We start from the raw sequence: 15074 nt of genomic DNA on the forward strand, positions 1-15074 counted from the left end.
CCTGGGCTGAAAATAGAGAAGCTGATGGGTGAGGGGGATCAGATGGCAGGAAATTTACAGGTCTATACCAGCCATGGGGGAATCCAGAAAAAGTGTAACAGCAGCAGCTCTGCCTTCAAGGAGCGTATGGTAATTTAGTCGTGGAGTAAAAATTAATACACGTGAAATAATTTGTAATTTGGTGCTGAACTGTGGTCTTGACAAATGTGTGCTGTAAGAATTATGAGAAGGGACAGATCATGTGCCTGGCATCCTCTGTGAGCTGAATGGCTAACCAAGGCAGTGGGTGTCCCAAGGGACTTTATGCCCTGGCTACAGTAGGTACAGCTTTTAGAGATGAGTGTGCCTGAGTCTTGCATGGTTTCCTGGAGGAAGTATGGGGGAAGAAACTTCATCACCATCACCATTTGTCAATCACCATTGCCATCAACAAGAACCACAATAAACAGTAATTAAGCAACACTCCCTGTGTCTACACTTCTGTTGGCGAGGCAGGGCAAACACAAATTGTTCAAGGACTAGTACAAGAGAGCATGTGTCAGTAGCACAAAGACAAAGGGAAAAGTGAGGGTTAGGGAGGTAAGAGAAGGCTTCCTGGAGGAGGTAGTACAGGCATATCTCACAGATATTGTGGATTCAATTCCAGACCATCCCAACAAAGGGAATTATAATCTTTTTACTGCTGGAGGTTCTTGCCTTCAATTTGTAAAAATCGCAGCATCTGTGAAGCACAATAAAGTGACACACAATAAAACGAGGTGCACTTGTACTTGAGCTGATCCTTGAAAGAAGGTCAGGGTTTGGACTAGAGAGAAAAGAGTGAAGGGGGTTGTAAATGGCCTCAACAAGGCACAGAGGTGGGAGTGAGCAAGGCAAGTATAATTAAGTGAGAAAACCTGCTGGACTGGAGCACAGGGTGTGTGGTAGAGTGACGTGGGCAATAAAGTTGGAGAGGGAAATATTAGTGGTGATTATAGAGAGTCTTGAATGGCAGACAGGAGTTGTTTTGGAACAAAGTAGGAAGGCCTTGTAGATTTGTGTATTGGAGGAGTGATGAAGGCACAGGGAAGAAGAAGACTAAAAGAAAAGCATTGGGATTCTACATTCTTCCTAGCTTCAGTCTCCAGTGTTAGGGTGACCAACTCATCCTGAGCAACCTGAGATGAGTTTGTCACCTTACTTGAGATCAATCTTGAGAATAGCTTCCTAAGAAGCCCCCAGGAAGTTCCACACCATATACTGTTGGTGGAGAACCTTATGCCAGTTGGAAAGCTCTGACCAATCAACACTGTGTGAGGTGTTCTCTAACAGTGTGGACCTGCCTTGTGAAATGGAAAGGAAGAAGGGTCAGCCTGTTAGCTCAGTGTCATGCGGGACGGCCTGTGGGGTTTCTGCTCCTACTCCCCACATAAGAATGCAGGATATGACTAGGCCAAAAAGGAACATCCACGGAGCCATAGGTAGGGAAGTCATACCACTATGGTCTCACTGGAGGCTAGGTTCACACAACGTGCGACCTGCTGTCTGCTTTGCTGCCAACCGACCGACTCTCCTCGACTCTCCTCCACTCTCCTTCACTCTCCTCTGTAGCCTTGGCAGTTATATTAGTGGCTAATGGCTCAATGGTTACAGCTGACGGCCAACCAGCCACAGGTGATGGCTATCTACTACCCAAGCCAGCACCTTTCCACATGAGGCTGAGAGCCTGGAAACTGCTCTCTGGGGCTCTGTCCCCACACACAGCTGGTAGCACAGGTGCAGACCAAGATGGGACGACTGCTTCAAAAGCAACAAACTTTAGAAGTTGATCTGTCTCTGAATCAGCTCTGAGGAAAGAAGGCAGCAATCGCAGGGATCTTAAAAACCAACACAAGACTAAGTGTTTCTCAAGGCCATCATTTTGGTGGCTACTACTTGGCCACTTCTCACACAGATTTCTTTTTACTAACTTCCTGCAGCAAAAGGAGACTGGCACAGGCTCTGCTACATTTATATTCCTACCAGGAGGCAGATGCTTTCTTTTCCTCTGAGGTTTAGAATTATGCAAATGAAGGCATGAAAACAAAAGCTCAGTGAAGTGGGGGAGTATTGCTCTTAAGAATTCAGGCAATTTTCAGAGTTCTTTAAGACATCCCTCTCAGTTTTTACTAACAGTTCTCTTGGCTCCTCTCCAGTCTATTTAGAATTTGGCACCTCTTCAGAACCTCCCAGCCAAAGACCTCAAAGTTCATTTTAAAGTTCCTATCGGCTCCTCATTTTGCAAGTGAAGAAATTAAGGCATATAATATGAGCTTTCAGTGTCTGTGGGCTGACTTTGAGTCTTGACACCCTCCTTTCCTTCTTTATCTTCCCTCTGCTGCATACAGTTTTGCCTGGAAAGGAAACTCTACGGCCCAATTGCCTCCCAGGTCTTCCACCCCACCCCACTACGATATTATCTGCAGGACAATAGGACCTAGGGAAGTTCAACCGCGAGGCCCAGGGAAACACACCTGCCTAACCGCGTCGGTTGAGCAAGTGTGGAAGCGAGCTAGTAGGGAGGGCGGGGTAGAAGCAGGCGTCTGCTGTTTTGGGGGAAGAGGAAAGCTGTGGCTCCCTCCGGGGTCGGGAGTCGTGGTGAGAAGTGCTTCTGAAGATTGGCCCAAGCCCCTTTGTGTCTTGCCGCTCCACACCGAGCATCCAGCCCTGGAACTCGAAGGCCGGTTTTTGGCCCCAGCTATACCTCGCATTTCGCAGCCCCCCGCCCTCGTGCGCCCATTGGTGCCTTAGTTCCTGAAACATCCGTCCTCTCACAGCTGAAATGCGGGCAAGGCAGGACCCCGGCAGCAGACGGCACCCAAGTTTGGCGACATATGCCCAGCTGGGTTGGCGCCTCGCACGTCGTGCTTCTCGGTAGGAAAGTCTCTCCAAGGGAAAGAAGCCCCTCCAGCTTTCTCTTAACCCTGTAGTGCGCACTCTGCTTCTCTCCCCAGAGACTGCACTCGGAGACAGCGCTGTGGCTTAGCTCCTGCCTCGGGCTCGGCTGCCTTGGGGGCGGAGCTTGGATTCTGAGAAGCCATCCCCAAGACACTCGACTCAGCCGGGGTTCTGAGGAAGCGTCGGGCGAGCCGGCAAGCGGGCGACTTAATAGCCACAGCCTAGCACTAGCTACGGTACCTAGGCACTGAACTGAATCCACGAAGGGACGCTCAGGCTGCGCCCCCTCTTCTGCCCTGGCTCAGTTATTGGCTGATTTGAGAGGGCACACTGGTCAGGACTCCTCGAGAGGAGCGGTTGAGTGCGGGTGCCCCGACAGAGTGGCTACGCCCCCCTCCCCTGCCTGGGGGGCTGCGAAAGGAGTAGCTGCCACGAAAACAACTGTCACCATGGCCCTACAAGCGCCTGGAACTGGACTCTGGACTGGGTGCAAAACTGCTTGCTTTAGCCTCGTCCAAGTTTCACAGCACGTATATTGACGATTGTAATCCAGGGTCAATCAAGAGTCACGTTCAAAGTGGTACTCCTGGGCTCTCCATCCCAGACTCCAACAAGTCTAATTTGAGCCCAGAAGAGACGGTCTCCTGCTCTGACTAGTAGATCTCCTAACTGGAATTGGACTTGACAGCTCTCCTCGCCAATACTTGGACTGCAGTGACTACAAGGTTCTCTTGGGGTTTGGGGGTGGGAAGTGCTCTGAAGGCCAGACTACAACACTCAGAACCTCGACAATGGACCGAGTGTATGAAATTCCTGAGGAGCCAAACGTGGATCCGATTTCATCCCTGGAGGAAGATGTCATCCGTGGGGTCAACCCCCGATTTACCTTTCCATTTGGCATCCTTTTCTCCACCTTTTTGTACTGTGGGGAGGCTGCATCTGCCTTGTACATGGTTAGAATCTATCTAAAGAATAGTGAAACCTACTGGATGACATACACCTTTTCCTTCTTTATGTTTTCATCTGTTATGGTCCAGTTGACACTCATTTTTGTCCACAGAGATCTGGCCAAAGACAAGCCACTATCATTGTTTATGCATCTAATCCTCTTGGGACCTGTTATCAGGTGAGCAACTTTTTAATCTCTTCCTTTCTCCCCTACCACCCGAAACTTATGCAGAGAAAGATGAAGCCAATCAGTCTTGTGACTGATACTGTGCCTCTAATTGATTCTCCCATTTCCTCCCACTCTTGGCTTCTCTGCCTACCATCCAAAAAATTCTTATCTGAAAACCTTAAATACCACCCCAGTGAACACAGGACGTGTACCTGTGTTCCAAAAGTAAGTGTGGTACCATTGATAAGATTTCATAGAGGAGACAATGTTTGCTATCTGGATTTGGGTTGTGAAAATTGGTATGGGACCAACTGATGTGGTCACCTTGTGCACACTGGTCATAGCTTAAGAGTGTGTTATTTTGACTGCCTTTTAGACACTCCATAGATGGATGAAATTTCCTTCCCCCCTTCCATCCCATCTCACACTCAGTTTCTTTACCCTGAACTACTTGGGCTGGTGCTGCTGCTGCCATTTAAAAATTTTCCAGAGTTATTTGACATCTGGAAAATACTTTAAGCCATCTGTGGTCATCTAGTACCTCAACCCATTGTAGTTCATTGTTCTCTGTCAGTTCATCTGTCTACTGTTTATCTCTTTGTATCTTTCTGCAATGAAGGTACATGGTTAGAAGGGGGCAAAGGAAGATAGTTCTTTTGTCCATCTGGATGTTGTAGCACAATGTAATAGTATCAAGTCTTTCCATTCAGATTGCCTTGAAGGGACAAGAATGTGCCTTATCCCAGGGAGGCAGGCATCTGTGTCAGCAGTCTCATCTGGACACTATGGGATTTTCCAGGTAGGGAGCCATTGCAAAACTTATGATTTCAGGAGAAAGGAATGGGCCAAGTTTGTCTTGACTGCAAGAGCGGCAGAAATCTGCAGTCAGCTGAGGAATATGGTTCAGAGCGTTGATGTTGTAATTGCGATGGGAAGATATTTCACCCTTATAGAAATAAACACAATCTAAAACTGATAAAGAATGGAACTCTCCCTTTAAATTTTTTTAAAATAAATATATGTTTAAACGGGGAGGAATTGATTAAGTTCCATCAGAGAAAAATATGGGATATCAACAGGAACAGTGGCCGAGAATTTAGGAGATCTAGAATCTAGTCCTCCCTCTGTCATTGACTAGTTGCATGGCCTTGATGAAATCTCTGAAGATGCCTTGGGTCGCAGTTCCTCCATCTATAATATAAATGGGTCGGTTAGGCTGGATCATAGATCTCAAATGCTTACAGAGGCCAGGCATATATCATAAATGATTGAAGTGGGCGAAGTATGAGAAAAACAGTAGCTTCATATGTGACGATAAATGAAAATGGAGTCTCAGTGTTAGAGAAATGATGTTGAGCAGTGAGTACTGGCAATCTGGAGTCCACGTGATCTGCCTAGAGGAGGCAGCCACTCTGTAGCCCCTGCCCATTATTTCCTTGTTGGAATTCAGACCCAGTATCGCCAGATCACCCAACTTTTCAGGAGAAGCTTCCAAGACAGGATTTTATAAGAAATATCATGATTTAAAATTTTGGCAACTGACTAATGAAATAAAAACATGGTATGGGCCAAACAAACTGCAGTTGTTGGTCAGATGTGATTCAGCTGGCCTATGTGCAACCTTTGGACTAGGTAATCTAAAAAGGGCCTTTCAGTTCTGAATCTTTGAAGTTAAGCTGTAAAAGGAAGACCTCATTATGAACTTGGAACCAAGAAATTTAGAGATGTTACTAGAGGAGCATAGAAACCATTTTTCTCTCCCTTTTCAAATGCAATTTATTGAGTTAACAGATCAAGCACTCTCAAGATGCAAATTTCAGCAAGTAATGACCCAGCCCCCAGTTTTGACTTCCCTTTTTGCTTTGTGGCCTCCCAAGTCATCTTTGATTTGGACCCTCCATATGATGTGTTGAGTACTGTATTTCATTTTTGTCATTTAGCTTCCACTAGAAACTATTGGAAACCATTTATAATCTTAGTCAGCTAGCCCCACAGCAGGGAAAAAATAATTAAAAGCTCATAAATTATATCCTTGATATTCTTATTTTCAAGGCAAATTACTTTTTAGCTAGGTAGGAGCTTGATCAGTGCTATTAGGCACTGATAGGTGTTTAGTGGGCTTGGCTCTCTTACATGAAATGCAAAGATACTTCTGGAAATGAAAATGTACTCTAATTTATGAACCTTATAAGCAAGGCTAACACCCTTACTTAAACCAGTAAACAGCCTTAAGAATATTAAGAATAGAAAGATAATCAACGTTTCATGCCACCGCCTCCTCCAATATTTTATTCAGCAATAACATTAATGGGCTTGGGTTAAAATCTAAAATCTTTTGTTAGAAATGCTCTACACATTTTCCCTGAGTAGGAAGAGAATGTCACTTTTTTCTTCTCTGTTGTCTCCTTCCATCTTTTTCTCTCCTGGTTTTCGAGTCTGTCCATAGAAAGTGGATGTTTCAAACTACACACTTCATAAGAAATAGTCCACAATCTCCATTCATTTCAGGGTGAATGGAGGAATTGGTAGCTCGGGTGTTCCAAAACAAGATGTTCTAGTTACTTCTATTCATCACATCAGAACTGCTAAACAGTTCTGATTTATATGAGGGAAATGGAATGGGTACAGCAGGAAATCTGGTCTTACCACGATTTCAAGGATGGTAGACTCTTATAAGGATGTTTTCCTCTTTGTAAATAAAGAGTGGTGTTTAAAAGGCTGTTGTCCACAAACAGGTCAGGAGGCCTCTAAAGCAACCTTTAGAGAGAACTTTTGAAGTCCTCTAGGTACATAGTGCATTCGATTCTGAATTGTCAAGTCTTTTAAGTACCTTTGTTGCTAAATGGCTTTTCCTTGTATGTGGGAGGTTTTTTTCCCCTCCAAGACATTTTGGCTGAGATAGTCATAGTTGTAGGATTTTTTTCTTGGAAAAGCAGAACTCAGGAGCCCTGATTATGGAGCCGAGTGCTTTGAGTTAGGAATATTTTACCTCAGGAACTTGAGGTGTTATGAAATCCAGGGCCTTTTGGAACCTTCATTATTCTCTTTCAGCACATTATTTACTTCATATCTTTGTGTTCAATGCACTTTTCTACCACAGGCCTATTCTTAAGGAGACAAAGCAATTCCTTAAGTCCTCAAAGAAACACTTCTGAAATGGTGTTCTTAGGTTGGTCCATGACCAACAGGGGAAAAATAAAAGATTTAGACTCAAGTAACTTATAGAAGGCATGACCAACTCTCTGACTCATGAGAAATGAGTAGAACAGGAGAGAAGGAATGGCAAAAAGTAGCACCACCTCCCCAAATTATTTTCCCCCTCACTACAACCTCCCTTCACAGGACAGCTTTAGTTAAGTTCCCGTGATGCTTTACTTCTGCAGATGTTTGGAGGCCATGATTAAGTACCTCACACTGTGGAAGAAAGAAGGGCAGGAGGAGCCCTATGTCAGCCTCACCCGAAAGAAGATGCTAATAAATGGCGAGGAGGTGCTGATAGAATGGGAGGTGGGCCACTCCATCCGGACCCTGGCTATGCACCGCAATGCCTACAAACGTATGTCACAGATCCAAGCCTTCTTGGGCTCAGTGCCCCAGCTGACCTATCAGCTCTATGTGACCCTGATCTCTGCAGAGGTCCCCCAGGGTAGAGGTGAGTGGGGTCAGGATTGGGGAGGGCTCCATTTAAATCAAAGGTTTTAGATTTCTAGACCTGAGTTGTCCAGTACAATGGCCAGCAGCTTCATGTGGCTATTTAAGTTAAAAAGAAAAATGAAATTAAAAATTTGCTTCGTCAATCATACTAGCTACATTTCAAGTGTTCAACAGCTATGTGTGGCTAGTGGTCACTTATTGAACAGTACAGGTATTACAGAACATTTTCATCACTGCAGAAAATTCTACTGGACAGCACTGGTGGATAGTCAAAGAATTTGGGGATCCAGACACCTCAGGCCTGTCAGATTTCTTAAATTGGGGTAAGCTATTTAAACTAAAGATGCCACAGATAAACTCTCTCTGGGCCGAAAAGAAGCTATTAACACCAGCAGTCAGTAGGACATATTCCCCAGCCCAAATTGTTTAAATTATTCTGAGAGGTTTTTTGTTTGTTTGTTTCATTTAGGGATGACTATCTTTAAATAAGAGGTTCCCAAATATTATCGATCATGAGGAAACATGTTACTGGGTGAAAGCTGCTTTTGAAATCACATTTCCTGCTCAGACCTGATGGGGGAAGCCAGGAATCTGTTTGAATGTACCCAGTTGATTCTGGTCAGCCACGTTTTGGAACCAGTGATTTTAATCACTTCTCCCAGTGGGGAGAAAGAGAATGGATGTGGGACAAATAATGATGAGAGTCATGCCTGGTCCCAGTTCTGATCTTCTCTGTGATCTTTGGGGGAAGTTACCAAATTGGTCACTGTCATAATTTCTCACCTTGTTTTTTGTTTCATTTTTGTCGTTTTTGTGGAACACATTGAATAGGAAGCATGACTTGCCCCCAATCCTAACAAAATCCATAAAACTTAAATTCTTTAAGAGCTTTTCTAAAATAAGTAAATAAATAGGGATGTTTGATGTTAGTGACCTCTGTGAAGGTGCAGTGCTGGTTAGTTAGGCATCTTCATTTCCCACTTGTAAAAGAGGGATCCTGAGATGAGTAAGAATTCTAGCAGAGGACGAAATGTGAGTCAGTGTTTTCAAAGTTGAGATAAAATACTATTAATGAGTTTTAACAACCTGAGATTAGCTTCATCTGTTTGGGCTGGAGCTGGTACAGCTGTGGGTACAGCTTAGTACCATTTTCTTATTATTAGGCACTTACCCTGCTTGGCAAACACCCATGTCTCAAATGTGAAGAGGAAATTTGCCCTCTTTTCTGCTTTTCTCCACTAAGAATTGTTCATGAAGTTCTATTGGTCTTAAAGCTTTTTACATACCTAGAATGGACAATAGTGTGAGGAGAAAAATCTCTGGAAATGATGCTTTTCCTCCTGAGAATTTTGAGGGTCATCAAATCATCTAATTAAAATATATATACATTACAAAGGTAATACATGAACAAACCAACGGGCCTACACATAATTGTATATGCACAGAAAATTTCTGGAAAGATATGCAGGAAACAGTTTACCTCTGGGGACTGGAAATGAGTCATCCAACTTTTCCTTTTTATTTTATACCCTTCTCTGTATGGTTTGAAATTTTTATCATGATCACATTTTACTTTTGCTGCTTATTTTTTTAATTATAAAAATCATATATGGTTGTAAAGATTCAAAACCATACAGAAATAAATATATATATATATTTAATATATATTATGATGTATAATATATTATATACATAATATATATATTATATATACGTGAAATGTAGTCTCCTCAAAGGTAATCTCTGTTAATCACTTAGTATATATCCTTTCAGACTTCTTTTTACTATAAATATAAACATACATACAACATATATATATATATATATATTTGTCAAAAAGGACTGTATTAAACATTCTGTTCAGCAACATGTCTTTTTCAAAAGTATACCAATATATCTTTCTTCAACAGTTGTTTATACATACATATATAGTAATAATGATAAAAATATGATATGTATTTCCCTTATATGAGTTGGATCATTCTTTCTTATTTTCCTAACCTTCTATTGGTAGGATTAAAGTTTGTGTCTAATTTTCCACACAAAAAATTTTTTCTAATTACAAACTATGCTTCAGTGAACATCTGTGTACTGGAATGAGATTTTGTAGGATAAATTCTGAGCAGTAGAATTGCTGGATTAAAGAATATGCATGTTTAGAATTTTATCAGTTCTGCCAAATAGCCCACCCTAAAAGTTATATGAATTTCTATTCTCACCAACAGTGTATGAATATGCCTATTTCTTCATATCTTAAACTAAATATCATTTAGTTGTATAATTATAAAATAACTGATTTTTAAAAATAATTTGCTTTCTTTATTATGAAGCAAGCTGAGTATCTTTTCATGTTTGGTCATTGTGTTCTCTAAATTGCTTCTTTATGTATATTACTCAATTTTTTTAGTGGGTTTATCTTTTTATTAATTTATAGAATACATAATTAATTTTACTTATTCTGGCTATTAACCCTTTCTCTGCTGTGGATAAGTATGTATGTACACATTTATGTAATGTTTTGTGTTTGTGTACATACACACATATTTTAAATGTGCATATACATGTCATACATGTAACATGTGCAGAACACATGTGCAGCACACGATGTATAGATGCATAGTATACTTCTGGCATTCTGAAGTATTACATTTTTATGTATTCAAATACTTAATTGATATTAGGTCTTATGCCTTTTTTTTTTTTACAAAGGCCTTTCACAATACATATCTAATAGAGTAATTTAGCCTGATCTTCCAAATTGATGAATTTCCACAATTTGTCAATTCCCCCACCAAAAAACAAAGCAAAGCAAACAATAACAACAACAAAAGAAATAGCATTTCATTGAGACTGTGATTGGGATCACATTAAATTATTTAGGCTATTTTGGAGTGAATTTACATCTTTATAGGATCAATCAATTTCATATTGGAAGATAATACATCTCTCCATTTCATTAAATATTTTTAAAACACTTTATTGAGGCATGATTAACAAACAAAAACCTCTCCCTATTTAATGTATACAACTTGATGAATTTGGAGATAAGTATACTTCCATGAAACCTCACCACAATCTATGTGATAAGTGTGTAAGACCTATAGCAAGAAAACTGTTTGTGATAAAGGACTTGCACATTTTTGTAAGGCTTATTTCTAGGTGTTCTATCAGTTTTAAAATCACCTGATTTCCAAACTGTCAGGGTAGTTTCTAAGTAAATTAAATGCACCTACTACACTTTTGGAAATATGGGATGATGGTGAGGATGATAGGAGCTAGCAGATAGCACTATGTTCCAGGCATTTTTCTAAGCCCTTTACATGTAGTTATATCATTTAATCCTCACAACAATCCTATGAGATAATTATTGTTATTATCGCATTTTACACATGAGGAAGCAAAAGCACTAAGAGGCTAAGCAAATTCCCCAAGGTTCCATAAGTAATACTAGATGGCAAAGACTGGTTTGGAATCCAGGATATTTGCATTTAGAGCCTGCATTTCTATCTATATTACTATGCAAAGGATGTAAAGGAAGCTTTCTTCAATGTCTTGTTTTCAATTCTTCAGTGATTTCTCCTATTAAAAACTTTCTGATAATACCGTCTCTTTTAAGGTTTTGTAAACAACTTTTTGGTTTAGTTTTCCTCCTACCTTCTCCTTGCTACCCCTTTTTTAATCCCTTTTTCTCTTAGAGGCCATCTGGATCAGCACAGATGAGTGAATTCACTCACAGCATTACGATCTCTTATGGCATGAGTCTATTTGTAGAGAGACAGATGGAAGGTGTTTTTACACTTATTGGAAGCATCAGGCTTTCCTCCTTTTATTGCACTACTATCAGTGAATGAGTTCTAATTTAAGGGAAAGCATTACCATACTAGGGTAAATGTATGTAAGCTCTGAAGTTCCCAACTCCAGGAGGAGCATCAATTCTTAAGGATGGGACTGAGAGTGGTTTATAAATCTAAGGGTATATCAGATCATTATGTTGCACACCTTAAACTAATACAATGTTATATGTCAATAAAACTGGAAAATTTAAAAAAAAAATACAGCTGGTAGTAGACACTTTAGAAGAATCTCCCATTCCAGTCTTTGAGATTTCAGCACTCTTAGAGCTGAAAAAGATCTAGTAAACAAAGCTGTGCTTCCTTTTGGGTTTCCATGAGGAGACCTTCATCTTTCTTGCAGGTTAAATAGATACCTCCATAGCTCTAGTTCTCTGGATGCAGTGTTTTTATGGGAACAGAAAGCTTCAGCAGTTTTCTTTTTCTTGGGGGTGGGGGGATGAGTACCGCTCAGGCCTATCATTCTTCTTGAAAGCACTAGTTTTTTCTTAGTGATTGGTATCCTTTGATATAAAGGAAGAATAGGAAAGGGCCATGCTGTGATCTGTAGTTGAGACTTAGCATAGCAGGTTAGTGAGCATCCTGGCCCTTCAGGGCCCCTATTCTAATATATAGTGGTATGGATGTCATGGGCTAGGAAATGGAGTTTTCATATTTTTAAACCACTCTGCTGGAAGTTTGGCGATTCCTAAAGCATTGGGGTGATAAGTTGCCATTGCTGATGATTAAGACAAGCAACTCTAGAATAGCTCAGTGAATTGGGGAAACTGAGGTACATAGATACTCAGTGATTTCCACAAGCTTCCACACAGCTGAACCAAGGGCTACTAATAGTGGGTATTTTATGCTGCTTTGCTAAACTCAGAATTATTCATTAATTCCACCAACATTTATTGAGCACTTACTGTATTCTAGGCAGTGTGTTAAACTCAGGATACAGCAGTAAACAAAGTAGACATGGTCCCTTCTGCCCTCATGTAATTTCCAGCATGTGTTTTGACACATTCTAGAAATATGCACCAACAAGATTAGTTCCTTGACGAAGATATACATCAAGGAAGAGACTTGTAAAACCAAAGGGCTTCTCTGTGAGCCTCCTAAAACTGTGTTTTTTCAGATAAGAGTTCTTTCTGCATTCTTTATTGTTTGCTCAGAAGCCTGTTTCCTCAGGTAGATGCTGTGCTATCCCTTTATATGTGCTCTTCTTATGTTCGTGACCTCTTAATGTTAGTTTTGAGACCCACTCTTTTTAAAAGTCCATTGTGTATGATCATATGGTTATTGGAAAATTACAGTGTGTATTCATCATGGGAAATTTAGGAAATAGAGAAACGTAGAAAAAAGATTTTAAAAATAGACATAATCCCTATCATGAAAAAATATTTTTCAGTTTATCCTTTCCATTTTCTTTTTGTGCATGCTATTTGTTTACATAGCTTCTCTCTGGATCTCTGGGTCAGAATACAAGGTTCACCAACATTGACTGATGGCCTATTTTTTGTTTCTTGTTTTTTTGTTTTCTTTTTACAGCTGTGCTAATGGTCTTTTCCCTGATATCTGTCACGTATGGGGCTACGCTCTGCAACATGTTGGCTATCCAGATTAAGTATGATGAGTACAAGATCCGTCTGGGGCTGCTGGAAGTCCTTTGCATCACCATTTGGAGGACACTAGAGATCACGTCCCGCCTCCTGATTCTGGTGCTCTTCTCAGCCACCTTGAAATTGAAGGCTGTGCCCTTCTTATTGCTCAACTTCCTGATCATCCTCTTTGAGCCTTGGGTTAAATTTTGGAGGAGTGGTGCCCAGATGCCCAATAACATTGAGAAAAATTTCAGCCGGGTAGGCACCCTGGTGGTGCTGATTTCTGTTACTGTCCTCTATGCAGGCATCAATTTCTCCTGCTGGTCAGCTTTGCAATTGAAGTTGGCAGACAGGGACCTTGTGGAAAAGGGTCAGAACTGGGGACATATGGGCCTGCACTATAGTGTGAGATTGGTAGAGAATGTGATCATGGTCTTAGTTTTTAAGTTCTTTGGAGTGAAAGTGTTACTGAATTACTGCCATTCCTTGATTGCCTTGCAGCTCATCATTGCTTACCTGATTTCCATTGGCTTCATGCTCCTTTTCTTCCAGTACTTGCATCCATTGCGTTCACTCTTCACCCACAATGTAGTGGACTACCTCCACTGTGTCTGCTGCCACCGGCACCCTCGGGGCAGGGTTGAGAACTTGGAGCCATCCTTTGATGCCGAAGAAAGGCAAAGCATTGTCTGATTCTATATTCTGGGTATTCGGGGATGGGTTGGGGATGGCCAAGAGCAACTATGAAATTGAAGGAGAAGATGAGGCTTATGGGTGAGTACCCACCAGAACATTTCCTTGAGTTTTCTGGTAAGCCTATCAGAAGAAAAAGCAGCCCCCAAATAGGTTTGATTTCCTTCAGAATGACTGCTATATTTGGACAACATGGTAGCCACCATATACCTAAAAGGGTCAGCAGTAACATTTGCACTCCTCCTCCCACGTCAGCTGTCTGGCTACCCTACAGGATAATACACCTTAATCTCTCTGTGACCTTCTAGCTCTGATAATTTGTTTGAAGCATTACTGAGCTTTCCCCAGGATGAGCAGATGGCCCAGAATCCCACCATCATGTATGTATCTTGACTGATCAGAGGATGTGACCGCTTCCTAGTTATGAGTACCCCCCAGAATATAGTCTGACTAACGTGGAACCTGTAACAACAAGCGTGGCTGGGGTCTTTTAATTCCAATGAGAAACTGGTTAAGAAGAAAACCCTTACTATTAAAAGAGCTCCCCAAATGAGTTAGCTCTCCATTAGGATTTTACTAGTGATCATTCATCAAGGACCCCTCTTTTCAGTGGACCTTCGTAGGCACACTCTGAGGAGGGAGTGCAGAGTAGGATTCCTTCAGGGCATTTGCCAGAATGACTCTTTTTCTCAGGGACCTGCATGAGCCTCCAGCTTGTCCACTGGAGTGGCTGAGTAAAATCTGTCACTTCATGCCTCATTATCAGGGATTCCCTCCAAACCAACTTTTCTGTGCTTTTGGCATTTTTCTGCTGGATATGGTCCTTAGAGAAGCTGAACTGTAATTAAAAATGTTTCTAATATGTGGAAGAAATGAAAATTTCATTATGTCTTTTCCTGTCCTGAGTATTTTTTTGATTTGATTTTTTTTTTTTTAAGGGAGAGAGAGAACGTAATAATATCTGGGACATCACCTTCATGTTGTTTGGGCTTGGGATGGTGGCTAACACTCCAATGTAGAGTGAAGGCAGAGGAGGGAAACCAGATCATATTAAATCATACTTGATTCTGACACAGAGTTTTATTTTCTAATTGGGACAATATGCTTATCGTTCCCACACCCCCAGTGAATGAATGCAGGTCTCCCTTTTTCATGTATTTTGATGTTTACATCTCATATTAATTGGGTATTTTGATGGGGATGTCAGCTGAATGCCCCTAAGGTAACCAAGGAATTGAGGTTACTATTAGGACTGAGAAT

The 15074-nt window shown here is 41.3% G+C and overlaps 1 protein-coding gene across 1 annotated transcript; it reads left to right on the forward strand.

Annotated features, from left to right (window-relative positions):
• Positions 1-2569: 2569 nt before the first annotated feature.
• Positions 2570-14705, forward strand: XKRX (XK related X-linked). Its single transcript, XM_033110490.1, has 3 exons — positions 2570-4042; positions 7417-7685; positions 13069-14705. The coding sequence occupies exons 1-3, from the start codon at positions 3708-3710 to the stop codon at positions 13812-13814; spliced, it is 1350 nt and encodes a 449-aa protein (XP_032966381.1). The 5' UTR covers positions 2570-3707; the 3' UTR covers positions 13815-14705.
• Positions 14706-15074: the final 369 nt, after the last annotated feature.

The sequence above is a fragment of the Rhinolophus ferrumequinum genome, chromosome X (genome assembly GCF_004115265.2).
Source record: "Rhinolophus ferrumequinum isolate MPI-CBG mRhiFer1 chromosome X, mRhiFer1_v1.p, whole genome shotgun sequence".
NCBI classification, from domain to species: domain Eukaryota; kingdom Metazoa; phylum Chordata; class Mammalia; order Chiroptera; family Rhinolophidae; genus Rhinolophus; species Rhinolophus ferrumequinum.